A 15,418-nucleotide genomic window follows, 5' to 3' on the forward strand; every position below is an offset into this window, starting at 1 on the left:
ATGGGTTAAAGACGGAGCACAATTTCCCTATGGGGATGAATAAAGTATCTTAAAAATATTAACAATTTCCTCTTGGTCTGCCCAACATAGACGTTGCTTTTCAGTGTTGTCTCTATCTATAAACAGCCAAACATAAAATTTGACCACAAAACTTTAAATGTGATAGTTTGTCTGTCATAATAGATATTTTTGTGTGCTTAATTGTATTCTTGTGCTTGTGGATGTGTTTGTGTCTGCTTAGAAACGACATTAGTTGTAAATGGAAAACAGTTCTATTTCTAAAGAACATTGGTCCTGTCCAAATTAGCTTTCCTTCACATATTTTTGAGGCAAGTGGCCTTTCTTACACTCGTATTCCTTTTCGCTCTGCTAAGTGTTTTGTAATTTGAGCAGAGGTGGACATACATTATTTGCAGCATGTAGGAGGAGGTTTCTGCTTGACATGCTGGTAGAGGAAGAGGCTTCAGTTGTTGTTCTTATGCTTATAGTATGTAGGATGACTCTTGTTTGACATTTTAGTAATTGGAAACCAATTAAATCATGTCTAGTATGAAAATAATATGTACTTTTAGCAAATTGTAATATGTTTAACTGACTTCCCAATCATTATGGTTTAATTTTGGCCAATTGTGCATTGCCGTGTTTTTAAAAAAAATTCAAGACAAAAATGTGAGAGCTTAGTTATGCGGAAGTAACATTATAACCCCCATTTAAAGTTTGGTGCAGAATTTTTAAAATTATTAAATGTGTCAGTATTAAACTCTGTCTCAGTTTGACAAATCCACAAAGCATTTACTGGTGTCACTTCGACTGGTGTAATTTTAAACTGCTGGTTGTTTCTGATAAGTATCAGGGAGTGCACAGCAAGTGGAGCAGAGAAAAATATAGGTCAGTTATTCCATTGCTTTGTTAATTTACTAAACATAGATTATGGATATAGATGTATTGTATAGATTGTTCATCAGTTCTCTCTTTACAGGTGATGTAAAAGGCTACAAGGGACGCAACAACAGCAACAATTATGACCTGAACCGTAACTTCCCAGACCAGTTTGCAACCACCAGGGATCCCAGACAACCAGAGACTGTGGCTGTGATGAACTGGTTGAAGAGCATTCCCTTCATCCTGTCAGCCAACCTCCATGGAGGCAGGGCCTTACCTTGAGCTTGTTCTAACTAAAATAATTTTTGTTTGCATTTACCTTTAGTCGTGATAGCCAGTGTCACCATTAATTATTTAGGTTATGGTGACATTCGTATAATCACAGAAGGTTGAATCAGTTCATCTGGATACAACGTTTATTGACAAATACGTTTCATCACTCATCTAAGGGACATCTGCAGGTGTCCCCACCCTTATAAACAATACATTTGCATAACGACCGAAACCAACGACCAGTTTCATATGTAAATATGGGTGTGACCATTAACTATGTAAATATGGGTGTGACCATTAACTAGAGTTACGATGGCCATGTGTACTATTCACAGATGATTTGGGAATGTTTGCAATCACGACATTGTAAGATACCGACAGATATACTCTAAACCCCCCCCCCCCCAGTTCAGGGATGGTCATTCTGTCTTAACATAGATGACCTCTTTGACTAGGAGTCATAAGTCAGGAAACTAGGAGTCATCGGGACACTGTACCACGGAGCTGACAATGTCCCCACTGACACAGCGGCCAGGCAATGGGCCTTTGTCAAAGCCAGGAAGACGCCCAAACAGTGCACCAGCCAATCGAAGAGAGGAGAAGGACAATCGAAGAGAGGAGAAGGACAACAGCTGCCTAAGTGTAAACCAGTAGTGATACCGTATGTGGTGGGAGTGTCGGAAAAGCTGAGATGCGTATTTTCCAAGCACCGCATCTCAGTTGCTTTCAAACCCCAAAACACGCTGTACCAGAAGTTGGTCCACCCCAAGGATCGGGTCCCCCGGCACAAACAGAGCAATATAGTGTATGCTGTTAAGTGCCAGGAGGATTGCCATGACTTGTACATTGGGGAAACTAAACTAACAGCCACTAACCTAAACGAAACTAAACAGACACTGGCCAAGATGATGGCACAACACAGAAGAGCTACGCATCAGGCCAGGACTCCGCAGTCTACACCCATCTGCAGACCAGTGGCCACTCTTTCAGGGATGAGGACGTGCACATCCTTGATAGGGAGGAACACTGGTTTGAATGGGGAGTCAAAGAGGCCATTTATGTGACGAGAGAACAACCATACCTGAACTGGGGTGGGTGGGGGGTCTAAAAGTACATCTGTCGCCATCTTACAATGCTGTGATTGCAAACATTCCCAAATCCTCTGTGAATAGTACCCATGACCATTGTAACGCTAGTTAATGGTCACGCCCATATTTGCATACAAAATCGGTTGTTGGTTTCATGGTTATGCAACTGTATTGTTTATAAGGGATGAGGATACCTGCAGTCAGTTCAGACTGAAGATGTCACTTAGTTGAGTGATTAAACATATCTGTCAATAAATGTTGTATCCAGATGAACTAATTCAACTTTCTTTGATTTTCTTACCTGAATAATTGAGCATGTATCAAGACACTTTTGTGTGTGTATATATATATATATACATTTTTTTTTTAGATTTTTCTTGTTTGTTCAGCTATGCAATTTCAGAACATTTTTCACAATCTCTTGAAGGAGATTTCTGGAGTTGGATTGGTCTGCAAAATTAATCCTAAAAGATTACACAATAGGCACAATGTTCTATATTTTGATCTGTTAAATACTAAGTTATAAAAATAAATTGGACATGTTCAGAATTCATTTTCATTAAAATTGTCACGTTTAATTTTTTTTGGTGAACTCTGTAGCTTTGCTTCCCGCCAAATCCTCCCTTGACATCTGATCTGTCTATTCCCTGTATTGAACTCAGGCTCCTTGGTGGTTAACTACCCCTATGATGATGACAAAGAGGGCATCTCACAGTACAGCAAATCACCTGATGATAAGGTCTTTCAGCAGGTGGCCAGAGCCTACTCGCAGGTAAAAGGACACCTTACGCTTTTGAGCTTGTTTTGAGCTGGCGATGGTCTGCTAATAATACTGTTATGTTACCGAAGACAAAACACGGATCAGTGGATTGTTGATGTTTGGGGATTTTGTTTTACAATGACTGATTCTCATTATTGTGTGTGTGTGTGTGTGTGTGTGTGTGTGTGTGTGTGTGTGTGTGTGTGTGTGTGTGTGTGTGTGTGTGTGTGTGTTTTACCCACAGGAGAATCCTCTCATGCACAATGGGCACCCTTGTGAAGAACTCTACCCAGATGAATACTTTGAGGATGGCATAACCAATGGTGCCAACTGGTACAATGTTCCTGGTAAGCCTGTCTCTTTTAGTTAATAAAGGTACAATGGAAAAGCATCTGTTTAGCCTGTAAAAGTTTTTGTCCTGTCAGTAACTAACCTATATTCATTATGTCACATATGCATTTTATTCACTAATCCAGAATTTAAATGGCTTAGTGATTTTTTTTAATTTTAATTTTGTAAGAAAATCAGATATTTGTAGAAACATTTTACTTTGGTGACCAATGTAAACAACTCCACCTCAGCATTTAAGACTTATCTATTACATAACCCAGTAATCTGATTTGAGCGGAAAATATGTATTCAATCCACTGAATAAAAATGATAAAAATAAAGCCAGTGTTTGGGCTGTAGTTCATTAGGGAGTTTTTTTTAATGTCATTATGTGTCGAGATTTAACGCTTTAGTATTTCTTGCAGTAATCTTGAGTCTGATTGTCAAGTCAGTGTTTCATTTATTCTGACACGAACTTATCTCTGTAGGTGGCATGCAGGACTGGAACTATTTGAATAGCAACTGTTTTGAGGTGACTATTGAATTAGGCTGTGTCAAGTACCCCAAGGCAAAGGACCTGCCCTCATACTGGGAGCAAAACAGACGTTCCTTGTTGAAGTTTATACAGCAGGTAATCATCAGTCACTAAGATCCAGTGTTGAATCCTTGTAAATCACTGAGTTTTTCATTCACTCATTCGCTTAACCCTTTGAATTCGGCAATAGAAATGGTCCGCCAGTGCCTATATTGGTATTTTTTGCTTATTGTGATTGTGATGTCATTTCCTGAAGTACCTTCAAATGCTTCATATCCCAAACATCTGTACAACCTAAGGTAAAAGGTCATGTAAGTCAATAAAGCATAATAATTGATTAAAGTATTGAAATTGTGTCATAAATTAAAAAAAAAAAAAGCAAAAATCGGACCTGTTTTTTTCATCAAATTTTACTAATTAAACACACAAATCATCTTGATCCAAAACAATTCTGAAAATTGAAAAAATATTTCTTAACACTCCATAAGTTATTTGAACTATGTACATTTTTTTAGTTTTTGAAATATGTTAATTTTTATGAGCAGAGCGCAAAGGCATTTTGATAGTCATCAGACCTCCACAGGCGGCCAGTAGATCCACGGCCGGCTGGCAAGTGCTGCCCACAGATCTCCCACGGGTAGCAAGCATAACGTAACGTAGTGACATCATCAACCTGCAACACAAGTGTACAATATGATGATGCGAAAGACAGAGCCTTAGTTTTCAGCTGCAAAAAGAATGAATGTTCTTGCTCTTACGGTTTTTTTTAAGATCAATTTAAAGTGCTAATCATTTTTATTTATTTATTTATTTTTGTGCATGTGTGTTTGTATGGATTACTCATTGCAGGTTCACAAAGGCGTGAAGGGCACAGTAACAGATATTAAGGATGGTACAGGCATCCCCAATGCCACTATCCAGGTGGAGAAGATAAAGCACAACATCACTACAGCGCAGACTGGAGACTATTGGAGACTGCTGGTTCCTGGGACCTACAGCCTCATTGCCTCTGCCCGCGGGTGAGGCACAAAGAAACATTAGGCAAACGAATCAGGAGAATATAAACTGTATAATTTTACTAGACAATGTATCAGGAGTGGTACGGTGGCGCAGTGGTTAGTGCGGTTGCCTCACAGCAAGAAGGTCCTGGGTTCGCATCCCAGGGTTGTCCAACCTTGGGGATCGTTCCAGGTCGTCCTCTGTGTGGAGTTTGCATGTTCTCCCCGTGTCTGCGTGGGTTTCGTCCAGGTCCTCCGGTTTCCTCCCACATTCCAAAGACATATAGGTCAGGTGAATCGGCCATACTAAATTGTCCCTAGGTGTGAATGTGTGTGTGAATGTATCAGCCATGTGCCGGACTGTCGGCCTGTCCAGGGTGTCTCCCCGCCTGCTGCCCAATGACTGCTGGGATCGGCTCCAGCATCCCTGCAACCCTAATTAGGATAAGCAGCTTGAATAATGGATGGATGGATGGATAATGTATCAGCTCAACATGCAGTTACGAAAACAAGTTTTAAGATTTATGTTTTGTGAAGGAAATTTTATGTTCCCGGTCTCTCAGATACACGTCCGTGAGGATCTATGCCACAGTGCCAATTAATGGAGTAGAGGTGGTGGACTTCAGGCTGACGCGTGTCCACTCAGAGCCGAAAGGCCAGACTCCCAAGGGGCCCGAGGCCACTCAAGACCCATCTGAGGAGGAGTTCCAGAGCTTCATCAAAGATCTCTCCCTGGGCCAGGGCCTGGAGCAGCTGGTCAGGAGCACAGCAACAGAAAATAGCTTCCGCTACAGAAGCTACAAGGAAATGTCTGAGTTTCTGAGAGGCCTCACCCTAAACTTCCCCAAGATCACTTCCCGGCGCTCGTAAGCTGGCTATATCTTCTAAGTAGTCTAACACTTGTTCTTTCTGTTGAAATAATGTTACCACAATACTTGGTTTTGACCTGACTTTATTTAATTAAGCAATAGCTCATGACAGGCTGTGATATAGTGTGATTATATAACAGCTAAGGGGCGTTATTCGGCTCGACGGAATAACGGTCCGTTTCATATGGCAATATGAAAGACCGTTTTTATTAACGTGTTCATAAAGCATTGTTGTTGCAAAGAAATAGGCCTGCCTCACTGCTTACACAGAGTGCAAGGCAGCTGCTATGCAATGTACTAGCTTACCATACAACATACTGGTGGAGTGATGCTGAATTGTGTGAAGAAATTGGACGTCATTGCTGTTGTATGCGGTTACTATACCATGGCTGACAGCCAATCAGATTGCTTGATTTGAGCTATCTGTTTTATAATTGGGGACATTGTTGCGGGGCTTTTATAATTGGGATGGACATCATGTTGAAGTTAAATCTGACCTACGTATGTATTTCAGCATGGTAAACAAAGTAACTTTGAAGGGACTGTTCATGAACATTAAGTTACAGTAGAAATTTGGTTTATGTTGATAAAAGCTCAGTTTGTTTAAAAATAGTAAATGCTAACATCCTCTGAATTTCCAAATTAAATTAATTCAGTATCATCGCATCAGTATCAATTTTCAGGGCTTTAATGTCACTGGATAATTTTCTCATTCTTAATGTTGTAATGCTGAGAGTATTTATTTTTTCATGAAAGTTAGTCAACATAGTTTCTTAAAAATACTTACACATTTATTCTGTTTAAAGTCTTAAAATGTTTAAACCAAAATTCTGGTTATAAACTTAATTCAGTACTGTTAGAATTTACATCTTGTACTCCTCATGATAGCTTCATTCTCCCCTCTGCTATAGGTGGACAAAACTGTGATTCTTGTTTTTCTAAGTTTTCTTCTCGTTCCTTTATTCTGGCGGCTAGTTTGGGGCAAAGTTTAGAGTTTCGAACCATCTGGGCTCTAGAAATCTCCAATAAGCCAGATGAAGCTGAACCATCGGAGCCCAAGATCCGTTTTGTAGCAGGAATCCATGGCAATGCCCCAGTGGGCACTGAGCTGCTGCTGGAGTTTGCTGCCTTCCTGTGTATCAACTATGGCAAGAACCCAGCCATCACCAGGGTGAGTTTTAGAGCCTCACAGGAATAAGGGTGTGCCACTGTGGACACTTACTGCAAGATTTAAAAGATAGTAACTTGATGATTCTTTCAATGTAGTACCATGCTTTTCAAAAGAGATATAAATGATTCTGCACAGTCTTGTACTATTTTTACATTTCTCACCACATTGGCTATTATGCCCATTTTGTAGATTAAAATGGTTGAAAGACAGCGTTAGATAAATTAGGTGGTAGTGCAGAATAGATCTGCTGCTACCATTAAAAAAACAAAAAACAATGTGGGAAACATTATTTTGATTTATGGCAGCGTTAAATATTGAACACTGATTTGATTCTACTTTTGCCTGTCCTTATACTACATCCTCTTAATTATTGGCCAAACATTCTTCTGAATATCCCAAAATTAAAGCCTTGCCTTCAATTGCTCCTACTCTACACCCCCCCCCCCCCCCCAATAGCTGATCAATGAGACACGGATCGTCATCCTGCCCTCCATCAACCCAGACGGACGGGAGATAGCTAAGGAGAAGCAATGTACTTCTACCTTGGGTCTGACCAACGCACATGGAAAAGACCTGGACACAGACTTCTTTGGTTAGTAGTGTACATGGCTGTGAAAAAATGAGCAATTAAAAGAAGGAAGGGCCGCGATAACTGAATGTGTGTATTCAAGCTAACAGTATTTTTGAAACAACAGATTTACATTGTACATTTTCTCATTCGGCAGATGCTTTTATTGCAAGCGGCATGCAGGATAATCAGCAGTTAGCAGATATATTTGTGTATCAACCCATATTGTAATCATATCATAACCAAGAGTGTATGTTGTGTCAGTGCGCAATAGGTAGCTCACCAAGATATGATTAATAATAGTAGGGGATTCCAATTACATCTTATCCAGACAATGCCGATGAGTATAACAGTCATTGTTAGAGACCGTGTATGGAGGTAGACCTGTAAAATTTATTTTTTTATTTTTTTTAAGCCTCACTTGAATGATGTGAGTGAATCTGCAGCTCTGGTAGAAGCTGGGAGTTCATTCCACCATTTTGGGGCCAGGTGAGAGGAAAGCCTGGCCCTAGAGCTTGGTCCTTTTGAAGTGGGTGTTGACAGCAGCCTTCCAATTGCAGAATGAAGAGAGCGATCAGGATTTAACATTTTAATATGGGTTGTAGGTAAAAAGATGCCGTTTCTTCAACTGTCCACAGAACTAACAGTGAGGTTACGAAGTGACTCAAGAGCAGATGTAATGATACAAAGAGGCGAGATGTGCATATCTTGGCAAGTTGAAAACTAAACACATAGTATGGCAGATTTGACTGCATTGTCCTCTAAAGTAAAAGAAATGACATTGGTTCCTTATTGAGAAGAACTTTCCCAAGTTCTAAAACCCTTACCAATGAATACATTTTTACCCCTATACTCTATACCTAATACCACGGCCCGGCCTGGAGCTGCGTCCGAGGAGGAAACACCGAGGGCGGTCTGACAGGACGTGGAAGCGGGGCAGGCTAAGCTAACTGCTAGCCCATGCAGACCGCCAGTTCCGGTAACACTGTGGGCGGTCTGGCGGCGGCCTCGCCTAGCGTTGACTGTGTTTTTGGTGTTGTCGTATGGAGTGTGGGGAGGTGTATCGAAGGTGTCTGGCTGGGAGAGCTGGCGTTCGATCGGCTGGGGGAGCCTGGTCTGCTGTGTCTGGTTGGCAGAGGGACCACGGCCTTGCTTGGAGCTGCACCCGAGGAGGAGACACCGAGAGCAGTCTGACAGGACGTGGAAGCGGGGCAGGCTAAGCTAACTGCTAGCCCATGCAGACCGACAGTCATCCTGGCATTCGCTCTCTTGGACAGTGATTTTTTTTTTTGGACATGTAGCAGGATAAGCAGTTCGGATAATGGATGGATGGATGGATAAATGTATTTTTGCAGTTTGGATGTGTTTTTGTCTTTGTGTTGCACTGCTGTGGGTTGGGGGAAACAATATTTTGTTTAATTTCATGTGCGCAGGTGCATGGAATGAAATGACAAATGTTCCAGATTCCTTATTTTTCTGTTTTAGGCAATGCATCACAGCGTGTGGTGGAGGCCCAACCTGAGACCAGGGCAGTGATGAATCTTATCCTAGAGAGGGGCTATACTCTGTCTGTAGCCTTAGATGGTGGCTCCCTTCTGGCTACCTACCCCTATGACAAACCTGTCCAGCCTGGTAAAACCAAAGAGCAGACGACTGCTTTACATTTGAGTTATATCATCTTCAAAATAAAATCCAATAGCCTTTATTTTCAGGTTTATGCAATTTTACTATTTACTGAATGTCTCAAATATACAATTCTGTTATTCATTTTTACTGTCGTATTTGGAAACCAATTTGATTTTTTTTATCCTATTTGCTATAAAAAAAAAGCATCACAAATGCCTTTTTTCCTACTCGGAATTTAGTCATAGCCCTGATCCATAGTTACATTAGAATGAAAGAGTTTCTATTTTAGACTTAGCATCTTTTTATTCACAATTTCAAATTAAGCAGGTTTTGGCTGATGACAAGTCACAGATTTATCGTATCATGTATATCAGATTTAACTTTGTGTAATGTAATGGCACCTCTGTATATTTAGAAATTAACAATATATATTTTTTTCCTCATCAGTGGAAAACGAGGGCACTCTGAAGTACTTGGCTAATGTATATGCCAGCAACCACCCCAAGATGCACCTTGGAGACACTGGATGTCCAAATAATGGACAGTGTATGTAATTTAAAAAAAAGCTAGAAATCGCTGGCATTGTCTCTTTGAAAGAGTAATAGTGGAATGATGGAAATAATGGGAGTGTGCTGATTGAACTTGTCTCTTCCACAGTGGGCAACATCCCAGATGGTGTACTTAGGGCAGCAGAAAGACAAAGCCATATGGGTAGCATGAAGGTGGGTCTTGGAAGATTTTTTTTTCTGGATGACTTCATCATACAAGGTTTAAAATCATTTAGAACTAAATGTCTTTTTATGTAAAATTTTGGAATCCTATGAAGGACCACTGTGTTGTCTGTTGACATGTCATGGTTGAAGCATAGACTCGAGAGGCTATCGCGCCCTCCTGAAACCAGCACTTCTTGCCTAGTTCATGATTTGTTCTGTTCATTGCAGAAGTAGATGCAGACAACACAAACTGCAATGTGTGTGTCTGTGTACCTTTCCAGGATTTCAGTGTGGACTTTGGCCACTGTCCAGAGATCACAGTGTACACTGGATGCTGTTTGTTCCCCTCCGCCGAGCAGCTGTCCACACTCTGGGCAGAGAACAAGAAGGCTCTTCTTAGCATGCTGGTTGAGGTACAGTCATTTGTAGGTTTTTTTTAAGTGAAGCTCACAGTATGTATTGAAAGTTTTATATGCAATATCAATCCCAGTATTTATTTTAAAATTTTGTTTAAGTGGGGTGGGATGGCAGTTTTATCTGCAAAATATCAGCATATTTTTTACTTTGTCACAATTTAAATTTCCATCAGTTTACTGTAAATTCTGGCAATAACAAAGCTGGGCTCCACTTTATTTCTAAACAGCAGCTGAAAAGTTGTTGATGCAGAAGCATGAAGAAAACTTGGTTCCCCATAGAAAGTCCTTTTGCACATTTGCGAATAAAAAACATTTTTTTTTCCATAATCAAGTGTTCAGTTGTTCCTTTTACTTCCCTTCACCTTCCAGGTCCATAAAGGTGTACGAGGAAAGGTGAGGGACAAGAGTGGGAAGCCTATTGTAGGTGCTATGATTGTGCTGAATGGGGGAGTAAGGGTCTTCACTGCAGAGGGTGGCTACTTCCATGCCCTACTGGCTCCTGGCAACCACAACATTGAAGCTGTGGCTGATGGTTATCAGCAGCAACGCCAGGAGGTATGTATATGCAACCAAAGACAAATGATAAAACATGCAGATGCATTCACTCTCATATAAACCAGGTCAAGACATGGTAGGACAAGCCAAATAATGGGTTTCTTGGTATGATTGGTAAAAACAGGATTAATACAATGTCACTTAATCCCCTCTTGTTTTATGGTATGCAAAAACGAGGCTTACAAGGTGTGTTACTGAGTTAGTTTTTTTATGTTAAGAACAGAAACCCCCTATTCGCAGCCATGCTTTCCCGTGTATATGTGGTAATAATGCACACATTTTAGAAGTTTGTTGGTTGGTAAATGGTGAACAAGACTGCACACAGAGCAGCTGACCGCTGTATGAATGAGTCATAAACTCTTACATATATTGTAAAAGGTAGCTCCTAATTCAGATGCATACATGTAACAAAATTATTCTTAATTCTTTTAATGCTTATGGAAACAACAAACCTGAGTAGACACATCAGGGCCACTCTACAGAACGTCTCTGGACAAATTGCATGGTGGCTCCCCATCAACATCGACCTCCATACAAGGAGTGGAGCGGAGCACACAAAATCTCTCCATTACTTCCACCTTTTCATTTGGCTGCGCTGTAATCTGCAGTGTAGGGTAGGAAAGCGCATCAAATAGATGCTCTTTGATAGTACGGCCCAGCTCCAGGGTGTAGGCTGCAAGTTTCCCAGAGGGTGTGGACAACAGGGGCTCTACCACTGAATGATATATCTGCTGGTACTCTGGCACTGTGTAGCCATGGATCATCAAAGGTCCTGGTTGACTTGTCAGGCCACTTACATAGCCATTTTCTTGAACTGTGAGGGACTTTGTATTGTGGCATGGATACAGGTCAGGAGGAACAGCAGCGTTCTTTGTGTATCTCTCGTCCAGTGGATTCTGATCCTCTTCACTTTTCTCTGGCCCCAGGTCCAAATCACATGTTGAGGCTAACATGATGACAGCTCTCTCCTTAATTATCTCCCCATATTTTTTTGGGCTTCGAATACTGCGTCGCAGGCCATAGGAACGCATTGCATATCTCCTGTAAATTAAAGTGAGATCTGGATAAAAGTCAGTTATGTCAATATACGTACATGCTGCCCCTTAGCCAGGTCATTCAAAATCCCAATGTGCTCAACCGTTTTTATGCTGACGGCACTCAGTTATACATGCCACTAAAACCCACAGATCCTAGCACCCTAGCAAATCTCACAACATGCCTCTCTGACATTAAATCCTGGATGTCTGACAATTTTTTCAAATTAAATGATTGGTCCCGAAAATGCCATTAGCTCTTTTGTTGCTTATCTTGGTGGTCTGTCAGATAGTCTGCTAGGAATCTTGATGTAATATTCGATGCTAACCTTAGTTTAAATAATCAAATCAAACATGGTGTTCAGTCATGCTTTCTCCACCTCAAGCTAATCTCCAGAATTAGGTAATTTTTATCGACTGCCGATCTATAAAAAAGTTGTACATGCTTTTATCTATTCTTGGCTTAACTATTGTAATGCACTTTACTCTGGTATCAGCAAGGGCTCCCTCCACCGTCTGCAGTTGATACATCTCCGTGAAGTCGGCACCCCATGTAATCAGAACATGAATAAAAATATTATCATTCGTTAGTGCTGCGTTTGTGCTGTAGGGTTTTTGAGATATCAAGCATTATATTTTATAGGATGTGATGTCATCCTCCACCCCATTATTGTCCAAATCATTCAAAACTGGTCTCATTTGTGCTCTTTTAGTATTTTAGATATAAAATAACATTTGCCAAAAGGAGTGACGTCATCGTACACCCCATTATCATCCAAATCGTTCAAAACTGGTCTTGTTTGTGCCTACTGGAGCATTACCAATCAATCGACACACAGTTAACCCAGACAAGAACCTGAATTACCTATTTGTACTAATTACACTAACCTTATACGAATAATCTTAGCAACATAGCTGAAATAACAATGAAATCATGTTATGAAAATGAATTCGAGGATTGCAATGCATAACTTTGAAAGGGGAATGAAATGTTTTTTAAAATTCAAGGGTAAATCTAGACTTTGTGTCCAGTTCTCCAGTAGGTCATGGGGAACAAAAGCTTACCTACGTATATTCCAAACTTAAAATAATAAACAAATCAGACACTATTCACCTGATTAGCAAGACTGATTGCAATGAAAAAGGAAATTGACATTTGCTTTGCGTTTATATTTAATGGCTAATGAATTATTCAGAATGTTTGAATGCCATTATTAAAGAGAATGACTGCATCAGCTCTAGAAATGAGTCAAAGAATCTTGCCATTCAGCACAGGACATACAATATACATGTAAGCATACACATAGCTTTGTGATTAGAGTGTGCTGTGTGTGCAGGACGTTCAGGCTCATTGAGTAATTTTTAAATTTGAGTAACACATTTTTCTTATTTTGATCAGATGCCAAGGAAGCCAGCTTCTCATAAAGATGATATATCGTGGAAATCATCTTATCTGCTAGGGAAGTTGTTGAAGGCCAGTGTATAGCACCTCCCTCAGAAAAAGTATGGACACACCAGAGTCAGCTACTCCACAACAAAATCTCGCTAAAGGCTGTATATACATTTGTAAGATTGAACAGGCACAATACATGGAAAATCCTGGGCTACAATGATGATAAACAACTCAAAAGGTATATACTACATAGAGTGGCAGCCCAGATGAGACTGATGTTCATCCCTCAGTACAGGCAGAATAATTATGACCTGCACTTTGAACTTGTACTTTATCTCAAAAGGGGAAATCCTTTACAGTGATACATATTTAAAGTCCCATGAAAGACAGTGCACTCTATTAAAATGTGACACATGGACTCATGTCCTGAATGAGGAGATATGGGAAAAGGGGAAATCTCAATGCACGTTAAGATTTTGGTGGGCGAAGGTGCATCCAAATGGTGCCTCAAGCTATATTGACATCATAGGTAACTGCAGTTAGTGCAACGCAACACTGTCCATTACTACAGATAAGATACCAGAGATTGATCAATCAGTGGTTCTTAAATGCAAAATCCAAAATATTGATGACAGTCTCCACACTGGAAAATATAAACAAAGATTATCTGCTGGAGATGTGTACAACTCTGGGAAGGTCGAAAACAGCCACACATATGGCAGGCTGCTGAAGCTCACAAACTCAAGCCACTTACCAAATTTGGAATTAAGAAAAGCCAAACGAGAGAGGTGACAAGGAGCTAGGAGACCCATTCTTTCACTTCAGCTATTGAAATACAGTGTACCACACAATGGTAGCATACATGACATTGGCCTTGATAATTTTTTTTGTCATTACTGGACTCCCTCCCAGATGCAGGTTTACAAATCACAATCTAAGAACTGAGGCGCCACTTATGAGTGTTGATTCACCAGACACGGTTGTCAAAAAAAATAAAGACCTATTGTAACCTCTGGGTACATTTTTTATACCACGGAGTTCTGTCCTCAAGAGCCGAAACTGCAATTCATATTCCAGTGGTGCAAGTGCTCTCTGAACATCATGACTTAGACTATTTTACTGTCATTGCCTCATATGCATGTCTCATACATACAAGGGAACAAAATTGTGTATCACAAGGACCACAGTGTCACATAAAAACAAAAAGTATATTCAAAGCAAAAATTACTTCACAGACTTAACACCACAAGCACACCTGACACGGACAGCGAGAAAGATGGTCAAAAAGTCATTTTGTGGAAGGTCCAAGTGTTCAGGCTGTTGAGGAACCTCACAGCCTGAGGAATGAAACTATTGTATAGTCTGGTAGAGGCAGCACGGATACTCCTGCCAGAGGGTAGGAGGTTGAAGTGGATGTGGGAAGGGTGGGTGGGGGTCTTTCACAATGCTGAGCGCCTTCCAGGTGCACTGTGCATCATAGATGGCTTGGATGGATGGGAGAGCAGTTCCTAAGATATTTCCAGCTGTCTTCACTAGCCGCTGTAGCGATTTGCGGTCGGATGCCTTGCAGTTCCCGTGCCAGACAGTGATACAGCTGGTCAGAATGCTCTCTATGGTGCCTCTGTAGAATGTGATGAGGATGGGTGGGTGGGGGGGGGGACTCACCTTCCTCAGACACCGCAGGAAGTGAAGATGCTGCTGGGCCTTCTTGGAGAGTACAGTGACATGTGAGGACCAGGAGAGGTCCTCTGATGTGAACTCCCAGGAACTTACACTGCTGACTCTCTCCATGTCCATACCATTGATAGTCAGAGGAGTATGGTGGGCGCTGGTCTTTCTAAAGTCAGTAATGACCCCCTTAGTTTTTCCTATGTTTAGGAAGAGGTTGTTGTTTTTGCACCTCGTCACCAGTTGATCCACCTCCGCTCTGTATGATGATTCATCGTTGTTGCTGATGAGAGCTACCACTGTGCCATCATCAGCAAATTTTATAATGAGGTTGGAGGTGGATGATGCTGTGCAGTCATGAGTCAGCAGGATGAACAAGAGTGGACTGAACACGCAGCCCTGTGGAGTGCCGGTGCTCAGTGTGATGGTCCTGGAGGAGATCTTGCCAATTTGCACTGACTGTGGCCTCCCCGTGAGGAAGTGCAGCAACCAGTTGCAGAGGGGGGTGTTAAGGCCCAGCTGGCTCAGCTTTTTGATCA

The 15,418-nt window shown here is 41.1% G+C and overlaps 1 protein-coding gene across 1 annotated transcript in view; it reads left to right on the plus strand.

Moving 5' to 3' along the window:
• cpda (carboxypeptidase D, a) overlaps window positions 1-15,418 on the plus strand; it is a 57,577-nt gene that overhangs the window by 25,028 nt on the left and 17,131 nt on the right. Inside the window, exons 7-19 of the mRNA XM_056282834.1 lie at window positions 980-1,147; window positions 2,906-3,015; window positions 3,248-3,350; window positions 3,822-3,964; window positions 4,718-4,887; window positions 5,430-5,732; window positions 6,711-6,906; window positions 7,363-7,498; window positions 8,960-9,106; window positions 9,548-9,646; window positions 9,758-9,822; window positions 10,095-10,226; window positions 10,599-10,784. Coding sequence (XP_056138809.1) covers window positions 980-1,147; window positions 2,906-3,015; window positions 3,248-3,350; window positions 3,822-3,964; window positions 4,718-4,887; window positions 5,430-5,732; window positions 6,711-6,906; window positions 7,363-7,498; window positions 8,960-9,106; window positions 9,548-9,646; window positions 9,758-9,822; window positions 10,095-10,226; window positions 10,599-10,784 — 1,958 coding nt within the window. The remainder of the gene's footprint in view (window positions 1-979; window positions 1,148-2,905; window positions 3,016-3,247; window positions 3,351-3,821; window positions 3,965-4,717; window positions 4,888-5,429; window positions 5,733-6,710; window positions 6,907-7,362; window positions 7,499-8,959; window positions 9,107-9,547; window positions 9,647-9,757; window positions 9,823-10,094; window positions 10,227-10,598; window positions 10,785-15,418) is intronic.

The sequence above is a fragment of the Lampris incognitus genome, chromosome 7 (genome assembly GCF_029633865.1).
Source record: "Lampris incognitus isolate fLamInc1 chromosome 7, fLamInc1.hap2, whole genome shotgun sequence".
NCBI lineage: Eukaryota > Metazoa > Chordata > Actinopteri > Lampriformes > Lampridae > Lampris > Lampris incognitus.